This window comes from Oncorhynchus clarkii, chromosome 32 (assembly GCF_045791955.1).
Source record: "Oncorhynchus clarkii lewisi isolate Uvic-CL-2024 chromosome 32, UVic_Ocla_1.0, whole genome shotgun sequence".
Classification (NCBI taxonomy): domain Eukaryota; kingdom Metazoa; phylum Chordata; class Actinopteri; order Salmoniformes; family Salmonidae; genus Oncorhynchus; species Oncorhynchus clarkii.
This window is the reverse complement of record NC_092178.1, coordinates 22,432,251-22,457,156: the sequence shown is the minus strand read 5'-3', so window position 1 is coordinate 22,457,156 and position 24,906 is coordinate 22,432,251. Positions and strand designations below refer to the sequence as shown.

Below are 24,906 nucleotides of genomic sequence, written 5' to 3'. Positions count from 1 at the left end.
CAATACAGTAAGTACAGGGGCATTCATCTGCACGTGTACTAGGAACACCATAACAACGGCATGAGCACACCATCAGAGACTAACAGCTGCTTTCTTCTTCACTATCCTTTTTTACCTCCTCTGTTTTCTCAACTAACCCAGATGGACTGGTGTCATCCCCACAATGTCTGTCTGACTCTCTCTCTCTCTCTTTATGTTTCCAGACTCACCTCTGTGCAGAAGGAGCGCGGTTTGTTGCAGGCTGGATCACATGATCGGTCTGCCAAGGGCTGGGCTGTCATAGGGCAGCCACCTGTAGGGTAGAGGTCAGAGGGCAAGTGTCAATGTGGAGGGGTTTGGGGCAGCGAGGGGATGGAAGAAAGGGTGCATTCTGTACATTTACTTGCGCTAATGTAAGCAGACAAGCACATACACACACACCCACACCAGTGGAGGAAGGGTCATAATAATGTCTGGAATGGAGTGAATGGGATGGCATCAGACACATGAAACTATGCATTTGATGTATTTGATACCATTCCACTGATTCCGCTCCAGCCGTTTCCACGAGCCCGTCCTTCCCAATTAAGGTGCCACCAACCTCCTGTGACACACACAGCAGCGGACACGTGGCCCAGGTTGTTAGCTTTCACTGCTGTCTTTGTTGCTGCACTTCAGACTGTTGTGCTGCAGACAACTTGAATCAGAGACACTACACACCTCTGTTTTGTTTTGCACTCTCTCTCCCGCTCTCCCTTTTTCTCACTCCCTTAGATTCTACATGCCTCTCCTCCCTCCCTCTCTTTATTTCTCTGATTACCCCCCCCCCCCCCTCCCTCGCAGTATATTTTGATATTGCAATAATTCAGTAATTAGAGCACTCTGATAGCTAGCTGCTCAGAATTCCTCCCCAAACCCCCTGACGAAAACACACTCCTATTAATTCATGGTTCAGCAGATACACACCTCACATTACGCACCATCCCAGAGAGCAAGTGTACAGATAGACATACTTAGATAAACAGGAAGCAGACGGAGCTCTCTGGTTCTCAGATGAGTTGTGTGTACTGTAGTGAGTTGATGCTTTCACTGCACCATTCATTCTGATACAGTACCTGGGCTTTAATGCTTCAGATACCAAGGACAACAAATCTGTGTCCTAAATGCCACCTCATTTCACACATATTGCACTACTTTTGATGAGAGCTCTACGGATCTTGGGGAAAATAAGTGCACAACAGTATATATGGAATAGGGTGCCATTTAGGACATAACCTGGGATTCATCCCTTTAAGTGATTTTGCCTTTAGGCAAAAATACAGGGGCTCGCAGCTTTCACACTCAGCTTTAATTTTAACTAACCTGGGGAAAATCAATATATACAATAGAAGGGTACAGAAGAGAAGAGGAGGGACACTGTAGTGGCACTAGATGAACTACACCTAGAGGAGGGATATGGTAGTGTAGTGGAGGGAACTAGACCAACTACGCCTAGAGGAGGGATATGGTAATGTAGTGGAGGGAACTAGACCTAGAGGAGGGATATGGTAGTGGAGGGGAGGGAACTAGACCAACTACACCTAGAGGAGGGATATGGTAGTGTAGTGGAGGGGAGGGAACTAGACCAACTAGACCTAGAGGAGGGATATGGTAGTGTAGTGGAGGGGAACTAGACCAACTAGACCTAGAGGAGGGATATGGTAGTGTAGTGGAGGGGAGGGAACTAGACCAACTAGACCTAGAGGAGGGATATGGTAGTGTAGTGGAGGGAAACTAGACCAACTAGACCTAGAGGAGCGATATGGTAGTGTAGTGGAGGGAACTAGACCAACTAGACTTGGAGGAGGGATATGGTAGTGTAGTGGAGGGAACTAGACCAACTAGACCTAGAGGTGGGATATGGTAGTGTAGTGGAGGGAACTAGACCAACTAGACCTAGAGGAGTGATATGGTAATGTAGTGAAGGGGAGGGAACTAGACCAACTACACCTAGAGGAGGGATATGGTAGGGTAGTGGAGGGAACTAGACCACCTAAACCTAGAAAAGGGATATGGTATTGTAGTGGAGGGAACTAGACCAACTAGACCTAGAGGAGGGATATGTTAGTGTGGTGGAGGGAACTAGACCAACTAGACCTAGAGGAGGGATATGGAAGTGTAGTGGAGGGGAGTGAACTAGACCAACTAGACCAAGGTTATACAGAGGAGGGATATGGTAGTGTAGTGGAGGGAACTAGACAAACTAGACCTAGAGGAGGGATATGGTAGTGTAGTGGAGGGAACTAGACCAACTAGACCAAGGTTATACAGAGGAGGGATATGGTAGTGTAGTGGAGGGAACTAGACAAACTACACCTAGAGGAGGGATATGGTAGTGTTGTGGAGGGAACTAGACAAACTAGACCTAGAGGAAGGATATGGTAGTGTAGTGGAGGGAACTAGACAAACTAGACCAAGGTTATACAGAGGAGGGATATGGTTAGTGGTGGTGGAGTGAACTAGAACAGATTCACAGCTCAGTCATTACTACAACCTTTCCTTGCTGATAAGTGTGATTTCTATGGCAATTTTGTAGGTGGCAGTCAGGACCAGGTTTGTCATTAGGAGTTTAAACAGCACCACTGTAACCAGGCTGAAAGAAACAGGGTTACCGCAGCAGCCAGGGAGGGGTAAAGTCTCCAGCGTGATCGTAGTAAATGTAACTTCTATCCTAAGTGACTTACACAGTGCATCAGTGATTGGAGGATTGAAAAGGTTCCAGTGCTTCCTTCGATTTAACAGCACCTTTTACCAGGTATTCTACAATATGTACCGGAGCTTTAGAGAATGAGAGCTGCCAGGCCAAGTGTTGTGTACCAGTCAGCAACGGTCCACTTCCACCACTTAGCTAAATGCCTTCACTTCAACATCCCACTTCACAAGAAATACATGTGTAGCGACACTCAGAGAGTAATCCTGGACGGGATGCATCAAGTTATTCAGAGAAATGATACTGTCGGCAGAAAACTGCTAATCTATCAGAAGATGTTTAGAATATTCATGATGGTGATGCACATGGACACACACACACACACACACACACACACACAGTGTATGCAAATCATAAGCGGAAGCCACATGGCATGAAAATAAGCGTTTACATCAAGGAAATGCAGGGTATATGCCAAAAAAAACACTTGATATAATATGCATGAAATATGCATGCCATCTGGAGCGTATGGCTGTGGAATGCCTCGGCATAGGTTCTACAGCATCATTAATATACGATGAGTGTGAATTCAGGCTATATCATGATTCATGCACACCTACCTAACAAATGTAAGGTGTATTTAGCTGTCTAGATAAATGCATGTTAAAAATAAAAGTTAGATTTGATTTGTAATGTCATACTGTATGTCTACACACCAAACATCATAAGTTAGCCATAGTTTACAGAAATGTTTCATCCACTTTTTTACATTTCAGTCTTATTTTAGTTGTATCCAGAATGACACACAGTGCATTCATAATAAGATACACTACATGGCCAAAAGTACGTGGACACCTGCTTGTTGAGCATCTCATTTCAAAATCATGGGCATTAATATAGAATTGGTCCCCCTTTGGTGCTGTAACAGCCTCCAAACTTCTGGGAAGGCTTTCCACTAACATTGCTACAGGGACTTGCTTCCATTCAGCCACAAGGGCATTACTGAGGTTGGGCACAGATGTTGGGAGATTAGGCCTGGCTCGCAGTTGGCGTACCAATTCATCCCAAAGGTGGGATTGAGGTCAGGCCAGTCAAGTTCTTCCACACCGATCTCGACAAACCATTTCTGTATGAACCTCGCTTTCTGCACAAGGGCGGCGTCATGCTGAAACAGGAAAGGGGTTTCCCCAAGCTGTTGCCACAAAGACGGAAGCACAGAATCATCTATAATGTCATTGTATGCTGTAGCGTTAAAATTTCCCTTCACTGGAAATAAGGAGCCCGAACAAAGACAAACAGCCCCAGAACATTATTCCTTTAAGGTTGGCACTATGCATTCGGGCAGGTAGCGTTCTCATCCAGTTGGTGAAACGTGATTCACCACACCAGAGAACGCGTTTCCACTGCTTCAGTGTCCAATGGCGGCAAGCTTTACATCACTCCAGCTGACTCTTGGCATTGCGCATGGTGGTCTTAGGCCTGTGTGCGGCTGCTCAGCCATAGAAACCCATTTCCAGAGGTAGACGATTTTTATGCACTACGTGCCTCAGCACTCTGCGGTCCCCATTCTGTAAGCTTGTGTGGCCTACCACCTCGCGGCTGAGACATTGTTGCTCCTGGACATTTCCACTTCACAATAACAGCAATGACCAGGGCAGCTCTAGCAGGACAGACATTTTGAGGAACAGACTTGTTGGAAGGTGGCATCCTATGACGATGCCACGTTGAAAGTCACCAAGCTCTTCAGTAAGGCCATTCCACTGCCAATGTCTGTGGAGATTGCATGCCTGTGTGCTTGATTTTATACACCTGTCAGGTATGTCATTTGGCTGAAATAGCCAAATTCACTAATTTGAAGGGGTGTCCGCATACTTTTGTATATATAGTGTAGCTAGTTGAGACAACCACATAATTATCACAGTCGTAGTAAGTACATTTTTCCAAAATAAACAAGTTGTCAGCAAAGTCAGTGCGATTAGTCAGTGGTTATTCATTCCTCAGAGGATTCATTCCTGGTTATTAATTCCTCAGATGATTCATCGCTGGTTAATCATTCCTCTGAGGATTCATTGCTGGTTATTCATTCCTCAGATGATTCATCGCTGGTTATTCATTCCTCAAAGGATTCATCGCTGGTTATTAATTCGTCAGAGGATTCATTGCTGGTTATTCATTCCTCAGATGATTCATCGCTGATTATTCATTCCTCAGAGGATTCATCGCTGGTTATTCATTCCTCAGATGATTCATCGCTGGTTAATCATTCCTCAGAGGATTCATCGCTGGTTATTCATTCCTCAGATGATTCATCGCTGGTTAATCATTCCTCAGATGATTCATCGCTGGTTATTAATTCCTCAGATGATTCATCGCTGGTTAATCATTCCTCAGATGATTCATCGCTGGTTATACATTCCTCAGATGATTCATCGCTGGTTAATCATTCCTCAGATGATTCATAGCTGGTTAATCATTCCTCAGATGATTCATCGCTGGTTATTCATTCCTCAAAGGATTCATAGCTGGTTATTCATTCCTCAAAGGATTCATCGCTGGTTATTCATTCCTCTGAGGATTCATCGCTGGTTAATCATTCCTCTGAGGATTCATCGCTGGTTATTCATTCCTCTGAGGATTCATCACTGGTTATTCATTCCTCAGAGGATTCATTGCTGGTTATTCATTCCTCAGATGATTCATCGCTGGTTAATCATTCCTCAGATGATTCATTGCTGGTTATTCATTCCTCAGAGGATTCATTGCTGGTTATTCATTCCTCAGAGGATTCATCGCTGGTTATTCATTCCTCAGATGATTCATTGCTGGTTATTCATTCCTCAGAGGATTCATTGCTGAATAAGACACACATACTTTATGATAAGTGACACATACACTGTAACCCTTCACCTAGAACCTCTGAGCTCTGTGCACCACCGAGGCAGAGGTAGCAGTCACAGACCTAAAGCTGACGTGTGACGGCCAGCAGATTTGAAATGCGTCATCGTCAAGGATTAAATCCTCCTCACCTCCTACACACACACACACACTAACACATACACACGCACACTCGATGGCACGCCTGCATACACACAGGAATGCATACACACACACACGCGGCCTCATCTCCACAGTGACAAGCAGTCAGGAAGTGCTCAGAAAGCAATCTCTCTCTTCTACGAACGAACTAACGTCACTCGCTCCGACAGGCAGAAACAGTGTTTTAAATGACCGTATCCACCTCATCATCATCAGCCACAGAGGCACCTGACCTGGAGAGAGCTGGGCAGCTGACTGCAGCAGAACTGCATTGTACTATTCATTGGAGCTGCTGAGCTTATTCACATCGCACACATTCATGCAGTTAAAGTTATTATAAAAGTTATTATAATGTAGCTACTAAATTGAGAGGCAGAGATTCAAATATTTTGCTACAGTAGGATACCACTCAATTCTCGTCCTTGGAGAAGGGTTTAGTGACTTCTATTCACCGGCATATGAAGTAGGCAAATATATAAAGGGATTAGTTTAATTAAAATAAGGAGTGTTGGTGGTTGCATTCTGACGGAGGGTGGGGTATAAGCAGCACACTCACGCACACACGCACACACACACACACGCACACACACACACATGCACGCACACACATACCTGTGACATTTAATCCATCAGATCTCTGACACCAGACCAGTCGAGAGGAGCTCCTCCACGCTCCTGTCATCCACTTGTACTCATAACACTGGCCCTCTGTAGTGGGAGGAGAGATATGGGTCAGTACAGACTACTCATAACACTGGCCCTCTGTAGTGGGAGGAGAGATATGGGTCAGTACAGACTACTCATAACACTGGCCCTCTGTAGTGGGAGGAGAGATATGGGTCAGTACAGACTACTCATAACACTGGCCCTCTGTAGTGGGAGGAGAGATGTGGGTCAGTACAGACTACTCATAACACTGGCCCTCTGTAGTGGGAGGAGAGATATGGGTCAGTACAGACTAGTCATAACACTGGCCCTCTGTAGTGGGAGGAGAGATATGGGTCAGTACAGACTAGTCATAACACTGGCCCTCTGTAGTGGGAGGAGAGATATGGGTCAGTACAGACTACAAATAGCTCATATAATATCATAAAGGAACACATGCAAGTGTGTATTTTTGAATGTGTACATACAGTGCCTTGCGAAAGTATTCGGCCCCCTTGAACTTTGCGACCTTTTGCCACATTTCAGGCTTCAAACATAAAGATATAAAACTGTATTTTTTTGTGAAGAATCAACAACAAGTGGGACACAATCATGAAGTGGAACGACATTTATTGGATATTTCAAACTTTTTTAACAAATCAAAAACTGAAAAATTGGGCGTGCAAAATTATTCAGCCCCCTTAAGTTAATACTTTGTAGCACCACCTTTTGCTGCGATTACAGCTGTAAGTCGCTTGGGGTATGTCTCTATCAGTTTTGCACATCGAGAGACTGACATTTTTTCCCATTCCTCCTTGCAAAACAGCTCGAGCTCAGTGAGGTTGGATGGAGAGCATTTGTGAACAGCAGTTTTCAGTTCTTTCCACAGATTCTCGATTGGATTCAGGTCTGGACTTTGACTTGGCCATTCTAACACCTGGATATGTTTATTTTTGAACCATTCCATTGTAGATTTTGCTTTATGTTTTGGATCATTGTCTTGTTGGAAGACAAATCTCCGACCCAGTCTCAGGTCTTTTGCAGACTCCATCAGGTTTTCTTCCAGAATGGTCCTGTATTTGGCTCCATCCATCTTCCCATCAATTTTAACCATCTTCCCTGTCCCTGCTGAAGAAAAGCAGGCCCAAACCATGATGCTGCCACCACCATGTTTGACAGTGGGGATGGTGTGTTCAGCTGTGTTGTTTTTATGCCAAACATAACGTTTTGCATTGTTGCCAAAAAGTTTAATTTTGGTTTCATCTGACCAGAGCACCTTCTTCCACATGTTTGGTGTGTCTCCCAGGTGGCTTGTGGCAAACTTTAAACAACACTTTTTATGGATATCTTTAAGAAATGGCTTTCTTCTTGCCACTCTTCCATAAAGGCCAGATTTGTGCAATATACGACTGATTGTTGTCCTATGGACAGAGTCTCCCACCTCAGCTGTAGATCTCTGCAGTTCATCCAGAGTGATCATGGGCCTCTTGGCTGCATCTCTGATCAGTCTTCTCCTTGTATGAGCTGAAAGTTTAGAGGGACGGCCAGGTCTTGGTTGATTTGCAGTGGTCTGATACTCCTTCCATTTCAATATTATCGCTTGCACAGTGCTCCTTGGGATGTTTAAAGCTTGGGAAATCTTTTTGTATCCAAATCCGGCTTTAAACTTCTTCACAACAGTATCTCGGACCTGCCTGGTGTGTTCCTTGTTCTTCATGATGCTCTCTGCGCTTTTAACGGACCTCTGAGGCTATCACAGTGCAGGTGCATTTATACGGAGACTTGATTACACACAGGTGGATTGTATTTATCATCATTAGCCATTTAGGTCAACATTGGATCATTCAGAGATCCTCACTGAACTTCTGGAGAGAGTTTGCTGCACTGAAAGTAAAGGGGCTGAATAATTTTGCACGCCCAATTTTTCAGTTTTTGATTTGTTAAAAAAGTTTGAAATATCCAATAAATGTCGTTCCACTTCATGATTGTGTCCCACTTGTTGTTGATTCTTCACAAAAAATACAGTTTTATATCTTTATGTTTGAAGCCTGAAATGTGGCAAAAGGTTGCAAAGTTCAAGGGGGCCGAATACTTTCGCAAGGCACTGTATGTGTGTTTCTATGTGAATGTGTGTGTGTGTGTGTGTGTGCGTAGACTGACCAGTGCAGGGCCGGGCCTCCCACTCCTGTTCTGGACACTGCAGTAGGTTCTCTGGCTCCTGGGCCAGCACGGCTCTGGATCTGACCTGCACTGAGCCGAAACCCAGGTCATCTCCACTGACACAGCTCAGCTGACACGGGCTCCACACTGTCCAGTCAGTCAGGTAGCAGTCACCTGTACAGAACAACACAGTGCACAATTTACAACACATTTAGTTGTACACAGTTGAGAACTTACAGAACTATATGAGACATTACTGTTACCCATGTAACCTGACCATGGCTGCAGAGATTATCCTGGTCATATCACAAAATCCCCGGCACTACATAATTATAATGGGAATTATTTGGTTTAGATGTCATCCTATGCCCGCACTGATTGTCACTAGGCAGAATTCTTAGACTTCTTCAGACCTAATTTTAACCTAATTCAGAGGATTCCTGGTAAAGTTAAGAATATCAACTTCTAAAAATTAAACCTCTCCTCAAATATTTCCCAACAGAGCCAGATCTCATTTTTTATTATCCTCTATTCTAACATGGATCAGGGTGTTCTCAGAAAACAGGCCATTTCCCATTAAAATAGGTCAGTCATTCATTCATGCCATTGTATTGGCAGGGAGGAAGTGAGCACAAGACTAAATATTAATTCATCATAAAGCCGTCAGTTCCAAAGAGACCTAATCCGCCTTATGATTATCAGAGTACATTCCTCTGTCTGCCCTCTGTGTGTCAGGCGTCAGGCATGGTGGGGCCATGGACTGGGCTACGATCAGGCACGGGAGGCAGGGCTGTGATACGCAGAGGAGGGGAAGAGAGGTGTTGTCTGGTGGGGTTTCATGTGGTGAGAGAGTGTACACTTGGATTAAGTACCTGCCCTCTCTGTCCTGGTTGCCTGAGCTAAACCACGGGAGATTAAAGCTATGGACTACGACTACACACGTGTCCACAAACAAATCTACAGCCCTGGACACGCACACACACACACAGCCCTAACACACCACACACAATTTTCTGCTGCATGAGCTTGTCACAACTCTACTTCTGCTACACAGGACCTGTCAAAACGGGATGTTGGATCTGTCATTCACAGGCACTGGCAAAAAAGGAAATGCGTACCGGAAAAATAACGTTCACATTTGTCGTTTTCAGATGCACTTTTTCCCCTAGCAACTCTCTGAAAGGTATGACGCTGAAAGGTTTTTAACTCAGAAAAGAAAGCGTTATCGCCACTTTCAAGTCATTGGAGATAAAGAAATCATGTAATCATATGATCAGATCTTAGAAACCTCACTGGATTCCCTACAATGTCAGTCAACATCACTATGAACAGAGAATGACACACCGTAGCAGGCATCCTCTCTAGCACCAGCCTCTGATTATCTAACCATCCTGTCATTAGTGCTTACTGTCAGTGTCAGAATGATACTGCTCCTAAGAGATGTTATGAGAGAGCTGGAATAGCATATAACACAGCTAGGACCACATAAATGTGATTTAATGGCAGTAGTGAACTCAGCTCAGCCTAAAAGGCACAGCAAAATGTCTCTGCGTAGTTGGTATAGAACCTCGAATGACAAGGGGCTTCCTCGGACCAGATAGAACTACACATTGTAACTGTATTGCTGCGTTGAACTAGCTCCATAGTAGATTAGATGGATGCTCAGAGGTGAATCTTTACTGATTATAGGGGCAGGCGTTTTTCCTGGCCAGATCTTATCGCCCTCTTATCTAGGGACCGGGTCCATTGTCCAGGACTCTGGATCCCCAGTCATTGCAGGCCAAGGTAAGTTAATTACCTGGACAGGGCGAGGTGCAGGGTTCTTCCAGGGTGATCTGTTTGTCGCCGTCTACCGAGGGCTCAAGGTTTCCACACAGCTCATCATCCACCAGACTGCCCTCTCCCTGGCCAGACCCGTCCGACACAAAGCAGGACACGTTACGGAACCGCAGCCCCTCTCCGCACCTTGCACCCTGGACAATAAACATAGAGAGAAAACACAGGTTAAAATACACCTCCTTAGCCATTTCATTGTATGTCACAGATTGCCATTTTGCGTATTGACTCGGTTTGTGCCACAATACTGTGTTATCCCTCTGAGATAAAGGCATTAGCTTGGGAAGCTAACACAAGTCTTCACATCTCAGGCAAGGTTGCCCATGACGTGAGCTAGGTTCACTGAACCATCTCCCTTCCATCCATACAATCACACAGAGCTGGTCTGCTGTGTAGACAACATCCACCTCTCTCAAGGCCATGACATATGTGGTACTAGCTGTTTTTTTTACCTTTATTTAACTAGGCAAGTCAGTTATTATTTTTCTACTGTATTGACTGTATGTTTGTTTTACTACATGTGTTACTCTGTGTTGTTGTATGTGTCGTACTGCTTTGCTTTATCTTGGCCAGGTCGCAATTGGAAATGAGAACTTCTCAACTTGCTTACCTGGTTAAATAAAGGTGAAATTAAAAATGTAAAAAATGTAAAAAAAATAAAATAACAACAAATTCTTATTTACAATGACGGCCTACCACGGCCAAACCCGGCCAATGCTGGGCCAATTGTGCGCTGTACCATGGGACTCCCAATCACAGCCGGATGTGATGCAGCCTGGATTCAAACCAGGTACTGCAGTGACGCCTCTTGCACTGATATGCAGTGTCTTAGACCTCTGCGCCACTCGGGAGCCCCCATGATTTGGTTTGTCAGAAATAACAGCTATTCTAGGATTGTGCTGTAGGCTGCTGATGAGCTACTGTCTGCTGTCAGGAACTCCAGCAGGAGGTGAAAACAGCCCAGAACAAAGGAGTGTCAACATTCCCTTACTCTGCAATAGAATACAGTGCACTGTCTGTCAAAAATATAGATGCTTCTGGCAAAAAAGAAAGAGAGAGAGAGAGAGAGAGAGAGAGAGAGAGAGAGAGAGAGAGAGAGAGAGAGAGAAAGAAAGAGAGAGAGAGAGAGACCAAGAGACCACCATGGCCTTGTCATAGACTTCCTGTTTTTAATCAAGCCTCCTATTGGGCTGAATGCCTCAAACGGATGACAAGAAGAGAGTTTTGGGTATGGGGCGAACATAGTATTGTTATATTGGGTATGGGGTGAACATATTATTGTTATATTGGGTATGGGGTGAACATATTATTTTATATTGGGTATGGGGTAAACATATTATTGTTATATTGGGTATGGGGTGAACATATTATTGTTATATTGGGTATGGGGTGAACATATTATTGTTATATTGGGTATGGGGTGAACATAGTATTGTTATATTGGGTATGGGGTGAACATATTATTGTTATATTGGGTATGGGGTGAACATATTATTGTTATATTGGGTATGGGGTGAACATATTATTGTTATATTGGGTATGGGGTGAACATATTATTTTATATTGGGTATGGGGTGAACATAGTATTGTTATATTGGGTATGGGGTGAACATATTATGTTATATTGGGTATGGGGTGAACATATTATTGTTATATTGGGTATGGGGTGAACATAGTATTGTTATATTGGGTATGGGGTGAACATATTATTGTTATATTGGGTATGAGGTGAACATAGTATTGTTATATTGGGTATGGGGTGAACATATTATGTTATATTGGGTATGGGGTGAACATATTATGTTATATTGGGTATGGGGTAAACATATTTTATATTGGGTATGGGGTGAACATAGTATTGTTATATTGGGTATGGGGTGAACATATTATTGTTATATTGGGTATGGGGTGAACATTATGTTATATTGGGTATGGGGTGAACATAGTATTGTTATATTGGGTATGGGGTGAACATATTATTGTTATATTGGGTATGGGGTGAACATATTATGTTATATTGGGTATGGGGTGAACATATTATGTTATATTGGGTATGGGGTAAACATATTTTATATTGGGTATGGGGTGAACATATTATTGTTATATTGGGTATGGGGTGAACATAGTATTGTTATATTGGGTATGGGGTGAACATATTATGTTATATTGGGTATGGGGTAAACATATGTTATATTGGGTATGGGGTGAACATATTATTGTTATATTGGGTATGGGGTGAACATAGTATTGTTATATTGGGTATGGGGTGAACATATTATGTTATATTGGGTATGGGGTGAACATATTATGTTATATTGGGTATGGGGTGAACATATTATTGTTATATTGGGTATGGGGTGAACATATTATTGTTATATTGGGTATGGGGTGAACATAGTATTGTTATACTGGGTATGGGGTGAACATATTATTGTTATATTGGGTATGGGGTGAACATATTATTTTATATTGGGTATGGGGTGAACATATTATTTTAATATTGGGTATGGGGTGAACATATTATTGTTATAATGGGTATGGGGTGAACATATTATTTTATATTGGGTATGGGGTGGACATATTATTTTATATTGGGTATGGGGTGGACATAGTATTGTTAAATTGGGTATGGGGTGAACATAGTATTGTTATATTGGGTATGGGGTGAACATAGTATTGTTATATTAGGTATGGGGTGAACATATTATTGTTATTTTGGGTATGGGGTGAACATAGTATTGTTATATTAGGTATGGGGTGAACATATTATTGTTATTTTGGGTATGGGGTGAACATAGTATTGTTATATTAGGTATGGGGTGAACATATTATTGTTATTTTGGGTATGGGGTGAACATAGTATTGTTATATTAGGTATGGGGTGAACATATTCTTTTATATTGGGTATGGGGTGGACATAGTATTGTTATTTTGGGTATGGGGTGAACATAGTATTGTTATTTTGGGTATGGGGTGAACATAGTATTGTTATATTGGGTATGGGGTGAACATAGTATTGTTATTTTGGGTATGGGGTGAACATATTATGTTATATTGGGTATGGGGTGAACATATTATTGTTATTTTGGGTATGGGGTGAACATAGTATTGTTATATTAGGTATGGGGTGAACATATTATTTTATATTGGGTATGGGGTGGACATAGTATTGTTATACTGGGTATGGGGTGAACATAGTATTGTTATGCTGGGTATGGGGTGAACATAGTATTGTTATACTGGGTATGGGGTGAACATAGTATTGTTATACTGGGTATGGGGTGAACATAGTATTGTTATATTGGGTATGGGGTGAACATAGTATTGTTATACTGGGTATGGGGTGAACATAGTATTGTTATACTGGGTATGGAGTGAACGTATTATGTTATATTGGGTATGGGGTGAACATATTATTTTATATTGGGTATGGGGTGAACATATTATTTTATATTGGGTATGGGGTGAACATATTATGTTATATTGGGTATGGGGTGAACATAGTATTGTTATATTGGGTATGGGGTGAACATATTATTGTTATATTGGGTATGGGGTGAACATATTATTTTATATTGGGTATGGGGTGAACATAGTATTGTTATATTGGGTATGGGGTGAACATATTATGTTATATTGGGTATGGGGTGAACATAGTATTGTTATATTGGGTATGGGGTGAACATATTATGTTATATTGGGTATGGGGTGAACATAGTATTGTTATATTGGGTATGGGGTGAACATATTATGTTATATTGGGTATGGGGTGAACATATTATTGTTATATTGGGTATGGGGTGAACATTATTGTTATATTGGGTATGGGGTGAACATATTATGTTATATTGGGTATGGGGTGAACATATTATGTTATATTGGGTATGGGGTGAACATAGTATTGTTATATTGGGTATGGGGTGAACATATTATGTTATATTGGGTATGGGGTGAACATAGTATTGTTATATTGGGTATGGGGTGAACATATTATGTTATATTGGGTATGGGGTGAACATATTATTTTATATTGGGTATGGGGTGAACATTATTGTTATATTGGGTATGGGGTGAACATATTATTTTAATATTGGGTATGGGGTGAACATATTATTGTTATATTGGGTATGGGGTAAACATTATGTTATATTGGGTATGGGGTGAACATATTATGTTATATTGGGTATGGGGTGAACATATTATTGTTATATTGGGTATGGGGTGAACATATTACTGTTATATTGGGTATGGGGTGAACATATTATTTTATATTGGGTATGGGGTGAACATAGTATTGTTATATTGGGTATGGGGTGAACATATTATTGTTATATTGGGTATGGGGTGAACATAGTATTGTTATATTGGGTATGGGGTGAACATAGTATTGTTATATTGGGTATGGGGTGAACATATTATTGTTATATTGGGTATGGGGTAAACATATTATTGTTATATTGGGTATGGGGTGAACATAGTATTGTTATATTGGGTATGGGGTGAACATATTATTGTTATATTGGGTATGGGGTGAACATATTATTGTTATATTGGGTATGGGGTAAACATTATGTTATATTGGGTATGGGGTGAACATATTATGTTATATTGGGTATGGGGTGAACATATTATTGTTATATTGGGTATGGGGTGAACATATTACTGTTATATTGGGTATGGGGTGAACATATTATTTTATATTGGGTATGGGGTGAACATAGTATTGTTATATTGGGTATGGGGTGAACATATTATTGTTATATTGGGTATGGGGTGAACATATTACTGTTATATTGGGTATGGGGTGAACATATTATTTTATATTGGGTATGGGGTGAACATAGTATTGTTATATTGGGTATGGGGTGAACATATTATTGTTATATTGGGTATGGGGTGAACATATTATTGTTATATTGGGTATGGGGTGAACATATTATTGTTATATTGGGTATGGGGTGAACATATTATTGTTATATTGGGTATGGGGTGAACATATTATGTTATATTGGGTATGGGGTGAACATATTATTTTATATTGGGTATGGGGTGAACATAGTATTGTTATATTGGGTATGGGGTGAACATATTATTTTATATTGGGTATGGGGTGAACATAGTATTGTTATATTGGGTATGGGGTGAACATATTATGTTATATTGGGTATGGGGTGAACATTATTGTTATATTGGGTATGGGGTGAACATTATGTTATATTGGGTATGGGGTGAACATATTATTGTTATATTGGGTATGGGGTAAACATTATTTTATATTGGGTATGGGGTGGACATATTATGTTATATTGGGTATGGGGTGAACATATTATTGTTATATTGGGTATGGGGTGAACATATTATTTTATATTGGGTATGGGGTGAACATATTATTGTTATATTTGGTATGGGGTGAACATATTATTGTTATATTGGGTATGGGGTGAACATTATTGTTATATTGGGTATGGGGTGAACATATTATTGTTATATTGGGTATGGGGTGAACATATTATTGTTATATTGGGTATGGGGTGAACATTATTGTTATATTGGGTATGGGGTGAACATATTATTGTTATATTGGGTATGGGGTGAACATATTATTGTTATATTGGGTATGGGGTGAACATTATTGTTATATTGGGTATGGGGTGAACATAGTATGTTATATTGGGTATGGGGTGAACATATTATTGTTATATTGGGTATGGGGTGAACATAGTATTGTTATATTGGGTATGGGGTGAACATAGTATTGTTATATTGGGTATGGGGTGAACATTATTTTATATTGGGTATGGGGTGAATATATTATGTTATATTGGGTATGGGGTGAACATATTATGTTATATTGGGTATGGGGTGAACATATTATGTTATATTGGGTATGGGGTGAACATAGTATTGTTATATTGGGTATGGGGTGAACATATTATGTTATATTGGGTATGGGGTGAACATTATTTTATATTGGGTATGGGGTGAACATATTATGTTATATTGGGTATGGGGTGAACATATTATGTTATATTGGGTATGGGGTGAACATAGTATTGTTATACTGGGTATGGAGTGAACATATTATTTTATATTGGGTATGGGGTGAACATATTATTGTTATATTGGGTATGGGGTGAACATTGTATTGTTATATTGGGTATGGGGTGAACATATTATGTTATATTGGGTATGGGGTGAACATTATTTTATATTGGGTATGGGGTGAACATATTATGTTATATTGGGTATGGGGTGAACATATTATTGTTATATTGGGTATGGGGTGAACATATTATTGTTATATTGGGTATGGGGTGAACATATTATTTTATATTGGGTATGGGGTAAACATATTATTGTTATATTGGGTATGGGGTGAACATATTATTGTTATTTTGGGTATGGGGTAAACATTATTTTATATTGGGTATGGGGTGAACATTATTGTTATATTGGGTATGGGGTGAACATATTATTTTATATTGGGTATGGGGTGAACATATTATGTTATATTGGGTATGGGGTGAACATATTATGTTATATTGGGTATGGGGTGAACATTATTGTTATATTGGGTATGGGGTGAACATATTATTTTATATTGGGTATGGGGTGAACATATTATTTTATATTGGGTATGGGGTGAACATATTATTGTTATATTGGGTATGGGGTGAACATATTATGTTATATTGGGTATGGGGTGAACATATTATTGTTATATTGGGTATGGGGTGAACATATTATGTTATATTGGGTATGGGGTGAACATATTATTTTAATATTGGGTATGGGGTGAACATATTATGTTATATTGGGTATGGGGTGAACATATTATGTTATATTGGGTATGGGGTGAACATATTATTGTTATATTGGGTATGGGGTGAACATATTATTGTTATATTGGGTATGGGGTGAACATATTATGTTATATTGGGTATGGGGTGAACATATTATTGTTATATTGGGTATGGGGTGAACATATTATGTTATATTGGGTATGGGGTGAACATATTATTGTTATATTGGGTATGGGGTGAACATAGTATTGTTATATTGGGTATGGGGTGAACATATTATTGTTATATTGGGTATGGGGTGAACATATTATGTTATATTGGGTATGGGGTGAACATATTATTGTTATATTAGGTATGGGGTGAACATATTATTGTTATATTGGGTATGGGGTGAACATAGTATTGTTATATTAGGTATGGGGTGAACATATTATTTTATATTGGGTATGGGGTGAACATAGTATTGTTATATTGGGTATGGGGTGAACATATTATGTTATATTGGGTATGGGGTGAACATATTATTTTATATTGGGTATGGGGTAAACATATTATTTTATATTGGGTATGGGGTGAACATATTATGTTATATTGGGTATGGGGTGAACATATTATTTTATATTGGGTATGGGGTGAACATAGTATTGTTATATTAGGTATGGGGTGAACATATTATGTTATATTGGGTATGGGGTGAACATATTATTGTTATATTAGGTATGGGGTGAACATATTATTGTTATATTGGGTATGGGGTGAACATATTATTTTATATTGGGTATGGGGTGAACATATTATTGTTATATTGGGTATGGGGTGAACATATTATGTTATATTGGGTATGGGGTGAACATATTATTTTATATTGGGTATGGGGTGAACATATTATTGTTATATTGGGTATGGGGTGAACATATTATTGTTATATTGGGTATGGGGTGAACATATTATGTTATATTGGGTATGGGGTGAACATATTATTTTATATTGGGTATGGGGTGAACATATTATTGTTATATTGGGTATGGGGTGGACATATTATTTTATATTGGGTATGGGGTGAACATATTATTGTTATATTGGGTATGGGGTGAACATATTATTTTATATTGGGTATGGGGTGAACATATTATTGTTATATTGGGTATGGGGTGAACATATTACTGTTATATTGGGTATGGGGTGAACATATTATTTTATATTGGGTATGGGGTGAACATATTATTTTATATTGGGTATGGGGTGAACATATTATTTTATATTGGGTATGGGGTGAACATATTATTTTATATTGGGTATGGGGTGAACATATTATTGTTATATTGGGTATGGGGTGAACATATTATTTTATATTGGGTATGAGGTGAACATAGTATTGTTATATTGGGTATGGGGTGAACATATTATGTTATATTGGGTATGGGGTGAACATATTATGTTATATTGGGTATGGGGTGAACATAGTATTGTTATATTGGGTATGGGGTGAACATATTATGTTATATTGGGTATGGGGTGAACATATTATGTTATATTGGGTATGGGGTGAACATATTATGTTATATTGGGTATGGGGTGAACATAGTATTGTTATATTGGGTATGGGGTGAACATATTATGTTATATTGGGTATGAGGTGAACATATTATGTTATATTGGGTATGGGGTGAACATAGTATTGTTATATTGGGTATGGGGTGAACATATTATGTTATATTGGGTATGAGGTGAACATATTATTTTATATTGGGTATGGGGTGAACATAGTATTTTTTTATTGGGTATGGGGTGAACATATTATGTTATATTGGGTATGGGGTGAACATAGTATTGTTATATTGGGTATGGGGTAAACATTATTTTATATTGGGTATGGGGTGAACATATTATTGTTATATTGGGTATGGGGTGAACATATTATGTTATATTGGGTATGGGGTGAACATAGTATTGTTATATTGGGTATGGGGTAAACATTATTTTATATTGGGTATGGGGTGAACATATTATTTTATATTGGGTATGGGGTGAACATATTATGTTATATTGGGTATGGGGTGAACATTGTATTGTTATATTGGGTATGGGGTAAACATTATTTTATATTGGGTATGGGGTGAACATATTATTTTATATTGGGTATGGGGTGAACATATTATTGTTATATTGGGTATGGGGTGAACATTGTATTGTTATATTGGGTATGGGGTGAACATATTATGTTATATTGGGTATGGGGTGAATATAGTATTGTTATATTGGGTATGAGGTGAACATAGTATTGTTATATTGGGTATGGGGTGAACATATTATGTTATATTGGGTATGGGGTGAACATATTATGTTATATTGGGTATGGGGTGAACATAGTATTGTTATATTGGGTATGGGGTGAACATATTATTGTTATATTGGGTATGGGGTGAACATATTATGTTATATTGGGTATGGGGTGAACATATTATGTTATATTGGGTATGGGGTGAACATAGTATTGTTATATTGGGTATGGGGTGAACATATTATTGTTATATTGGGTATGGGGTGAACATATTATTGTTATATTGGGTATGGGGTGAACATATTATTGTTATATTGGGTATGGGGTGAACATAGTATGTTATATTGGGTATGGGGTGAACATAGTATTGTTATATTGGGTATGGGGTGAACATATTATTTTATATTGGGTATGGGGTGAACATATTATTGTTATATTGGGTATGGGGTGAACATATTATTGTTATATTGGGTATGGGGTGAACATATTATTGTTATATTGGGTATGGGGTGAACATATTATTGTTATATTGGGTATGGGGTGAACATATTATTGTTATTTGGGTATGGGGTGAACATATTATTTTATATTGGGTATGGGGTAAACATTATTATATATTGGGTATGGGGTGAACATAGTATTGTTATATTGGGTATGGGGTGAACATATTATTGTTATATTGGGAATGGGGTGAACATAGTATTGTTAAATTGGGTGTGGGGTAAACATTATTTTATATTGGGTATGGGGTGAACATATTATTGTTATATTGGGTGTGGGGTAAACATTATTTTATATTGGGTATGGGGTGAACATTATATATTGGGTATGGGGTGAACATATTATTGTTATATTGGGTATGGGGTGAACATATTATTGTTATATTGGGTATGGGGTGAACATATTATTGTTATATTGGGTATGGGGTGAACATATTATTGTTATATTGGGTATGGGGTGAACATATTATTGTTATATTGGGTATGGGGTGAACATATTATTGTTATATTGGGTATGGGGTAAACATTATTTTATATTGGGTATGGGGTAAACATTATATATTGGGTATGGGGTGAACATATTATTGTTATATTGGGTATGGGGTAAACATTATTTTATATTGGGTATGGGGTGAACATATTATTGTTATATTGGGTATGGGGTGAACATATTATTGTTATATTGGGTATGGGGTGAACATATTATGTTATATTGGGTATGGGGTGAACATATTATTGTTATATTGGGTATGGGGTGAACATATTATGTTATATTGGGTATGGGGTGAACATATTATGTTATATTGGGTATGGGGTGAACATAGTATTGTTATATTGGGTATGGGGTGAACATATTATTGTTATATTGGGTATGGGGTGAACATATTATTTTATATTGGGTATGGGGTGAACATAGTATTGTTATATTGGGTATGGGGTGAACATATTATTTTATATTGGGTATGGGGTGAACATAGTATTGTTATATTGGGTATTGGGTGAACATATTATTGTTATATTGGGTATGGGGTGAACATATTATTGTTATATTGGGTATGGGGTGAACATAGTATGGTTATATTGGGTATGGGGTGAACATATTATGTTATATTGGGTATGGGGTGAACATATTATTGTTATATTGGGTATGGGGTGAACATAGTATTGTTATATTGGGTATGGGGTGAACATATTATTGTTATATTGGGTATGGGGTGAACATAGTATTGTTATATTGGGTATGGGGTGAACATAGTATTTTATATTGGGTATGGGGTGAACATAGTATTGTTATATTGGGTATGGGGTGAACATATTATTGTTATATTGGGTATGGGGTGAACATATTATTGTTATATTGGGTATGAGGTGAACATAGTATTGTTATATTGGGTATGGGGTGAACATATTATGTTATATTGGGTATGGGGTGAACATATTATTGTTATATTGGGTATGGGGTGAACATATTATTTTATATTGGGTATGGGGTGAACATAGTATTGTTATATTGGGTATGGGGTGAACATATTATTGTTATGTTGGGTATGGGGTGAACATAGTGTTGTTATACTGGGTATGGGGTGAACATATTATTGTTATATTGCGTATGGGGTGAACATAGTATTGTTATATTGGGTATGGGGTGAACATAGTATTGTTATATTGGGTATGGGGTGAACATATTATTGTTATATTGGGTATGGGGTGAACATAGTATTGTTATATTGGGTATGGGGTGAACATATTATGTTATATTGGGTATGGGGTGAACATATTATGTTATATTGGGTATGGGGTAAACATTATTTTATATTGGGTATGGGGTGAACAAAGTATTGTTATATTGGGTATGGGGTGAACATATTATTGTTATATTGGGTATGGGGTGAACATATTATTGTTATATTGGGTATGGGGTGAACATAGTATTTTATATTGGGTATGGGGTAAACATATTATTTTATATTGGGTATGGGGTGAACCTATTATTGTTATATTGGGTATGGGGTGAACATATTATTGTTATATTGGGTATGGGGTGAACATATTATTGTTATATTGGGTATGGGGTGAACATATTATTTTATATTGGGTATGGGGTGAACATATTATGTTATATTGGGTATGGGGTGAACCTATTATTGTTATATTGGGTATGGGGTGAACATATTATTTTATATTGGGTATGGGGTGAACATATTATGTTATTTTGGGTATGGGGTGAACATATTATTGTTATATTGGGTATGGGGTGAACATATTATTGTTATATTGGGTATGGGGTGAACATATTATTGTTATATTGGGTATGGGGTGAACATAGTATTGTTATATTGGGTATGGGGTGAACATATTATTGTTATATTGGGTATGGGTTAAATATATTATTTTATATTGGGTATGGGGTGAACATATTATGTTATATTGGGTATGGGGTGAACATATTATTTTATATTGGGTATGGGGTGAACATATAATTTTATATTGGGTATGGGGTGAACATATTATGTTATATTGGGTATGGGGTGAACATAGTATTGTTATATTGGGTATGGGGTGAACATAGTATTGTTATATTGGGTATGGGGTGAACATATTATTGTTATATTGGGTATGGGGTGAACATATTATTGTTATATTGGGTATGGGGTGAACATAGTATTGTTATATTGGGTATGAGGTGAACATATTATTGTTATATTGGGTATGGGGTGAACATATTATTGTTATATTGGGTATGGGGTGAACATAGTATTTTATATTGGGTATGGGGTGAACATAGTATTGTTATATTGGGTATGGGGTGAATATATTATTGTTATATTGGGTATGGGGTGAATATATTATTGTTGTATTGGGTATGGGGTGAACATATTATTTTATATTGGGTATGGGGTGAACATTATTTTATATTGGGTATGGGGTGAATATATTATTGTTATATTGGGTATGGGGTGAATATATTATTGTTATATTGGGTATGGGGTGAACATATTATTGTTATATTGGGAATGGGGTGAATATATTATTGTTATATTGGGTATGGGGTGAACATATTATTGTTATATTGGGTATGGGGTGAACATAGTATTGTTATATTGGGTATGGGGTGAACATATTATTTTAAATTGGGTATGGGGTGAATATATTATTGTTATATTGGGTATGGGGTGAACATATTATTGTTATATTGGGTATGGGGTGAACATATTATTGTTATATTGGGTATGAGGTGAACATATTATTTTATATTGGGTATGGGTTAAATATATTATGTTATATTGGGTATGGGTTGAACATATTATTTTATATTGGGTATGGGGTGAACATATTATGTTATATTGGGTATGGGGTGAACATATTATTGTTATATTGGGTATGGGGTGAACATATTATTGTTATATTGGGTATGGGGTGAACATATTATTGTTATATTGGGTATGGGGTGAACATATTATTGTTATATTGGGTATGGGGTGAACATATTATTGTTATATTGGGTATGGGGTAAACATTATTTTATATTGGGTATGGGGTATTATATATTGGGTATGGGGTGAACATATTATTGTTATATTGGGTATGGGGTAAACATTATTTTATATTGGGTATGGGGTGAACATATTATTGTTATATTGGGTATGGGGTGAACATATTATTGTTATATTGGGTATGGGGTGAACATATTATGTTATATTGGGTATGGGGTGAACATATTATTGTTATATTGGGTATGGGGTGAACATATTATGTTATATTGGGTATGGGGTGAACATATTATGTTATATTGGGTATGGGGTGAACATAGTATTGTTATATTGGGTATGGGGTGAACATATTATTGTTATATTGGGTATGGGGTGAACATATTATTTTATATTGGGTATGGGGTGAACATAGTATTGTTATATTGGGTATGGGGTGAACATATTATTTTATATTGGGTATGGGGTGAACATAGTATTGTTATATTGGGTATGGGGTGAACATATTATTGTTATATTGGGTATGGGGTGAACATATTATTGTTATATTGGGTATGGGGTGAACATAGTATGGTTATATTGGGTATGGGGTGAACATATTATGTTATATTGGGTATGGGGTGAACATATTATTGTTATATTGGGTATGGGGTGAACATAGTATTGTTATATTGGGTATGGGGTGAACATATTATTGTTATATTGGGTATGGGGTGAACATAGTATTGTTATATTGGGTATGGGGTGAACATAGTATTTTATATTGGGTATGGGGTGAACATAGTATTGTTATATTGGGTATGGGGTGAACATATTATTGTTATATTGGGTATGGGGTGAACATATTATTGTTATATTGGGTATGAGGTGAACATAGTATTGTTATATTGGGTATGGGGTGAACATATTATGTTATATTGGGTATGGGGTGAACATATTATTGTTATATTGGGTATGGGGTGAACATATTATTTTATATTGGGTATGGGGTGAACATAGTATTGTTATATTGGGTATGGGGTGAACATATTATTGTTATGTTGGGTATGGGGTGAACATAGTGTTGTTATACTGGGTATGGGGTGAACATATTATTGTTATATTGCGTATGGGGTGAACATAGTATTGTTATATTGGGTATGGGGTGAACATAGTATTGTTATATTGGGTATGGGGTGAACATATTATTGTTATATTGGGTATGGGGTGAACATAGTATTGTTATATTGGGTATGGGGTGAACATATTATGTTATATTGGGTATGGGGTGAACATATTATGTTATATTGGGTATGGGGTAAACATTATTTTATATTGGGTATGGGGTGAACATAGTATTGTTATATTGGGTATGGGGTGAACATATTATTGTTATATTGGGTATGGGGTGAACATATTATTGTTATATTGGGTATGGGGTGAACATAGTATTTTATATTGGGTATGGGGTAAACATATTATTTTATATTGGGTATGGGGTGAACATATT

At 38.3% G+C, this 24,906-nt stretch overlaps 1 protein-coding gene across 1 annotated transcript in view; it reads right to left on the bottom strand.

Annotated features, from left to right (window-relative positions):
* The window catches only part of LOC139391862 (thrombospondin type-1 domain-containing protein 7A-like), a 184,233-nt gene that overhangs the window by 10,268 nt on the left and 149,059 nt on the right, over positions 1-24,906 (bottom strand). The window contains exons 22-25 of the mRNA XM_071139466.1: positions 10,308-10,482; positions 8,510-8,683; positions 6,317-6,412; positions 210-292 (exon numbers count right to left, since the gene is read on the bottom strand). Coding sequence (XP_070995567.1) covers positions 210-292; positions 6,317-6,412; positions 8,510-8,683; positions 10,308-10,482 — 528 coding nt within the window. The remainder of the gene's footprint in view (positions 1-209; positions 293-6,316; positions 6,413-8,509; positions 8,684-10,307; positions 10,483-24,906) is intronic.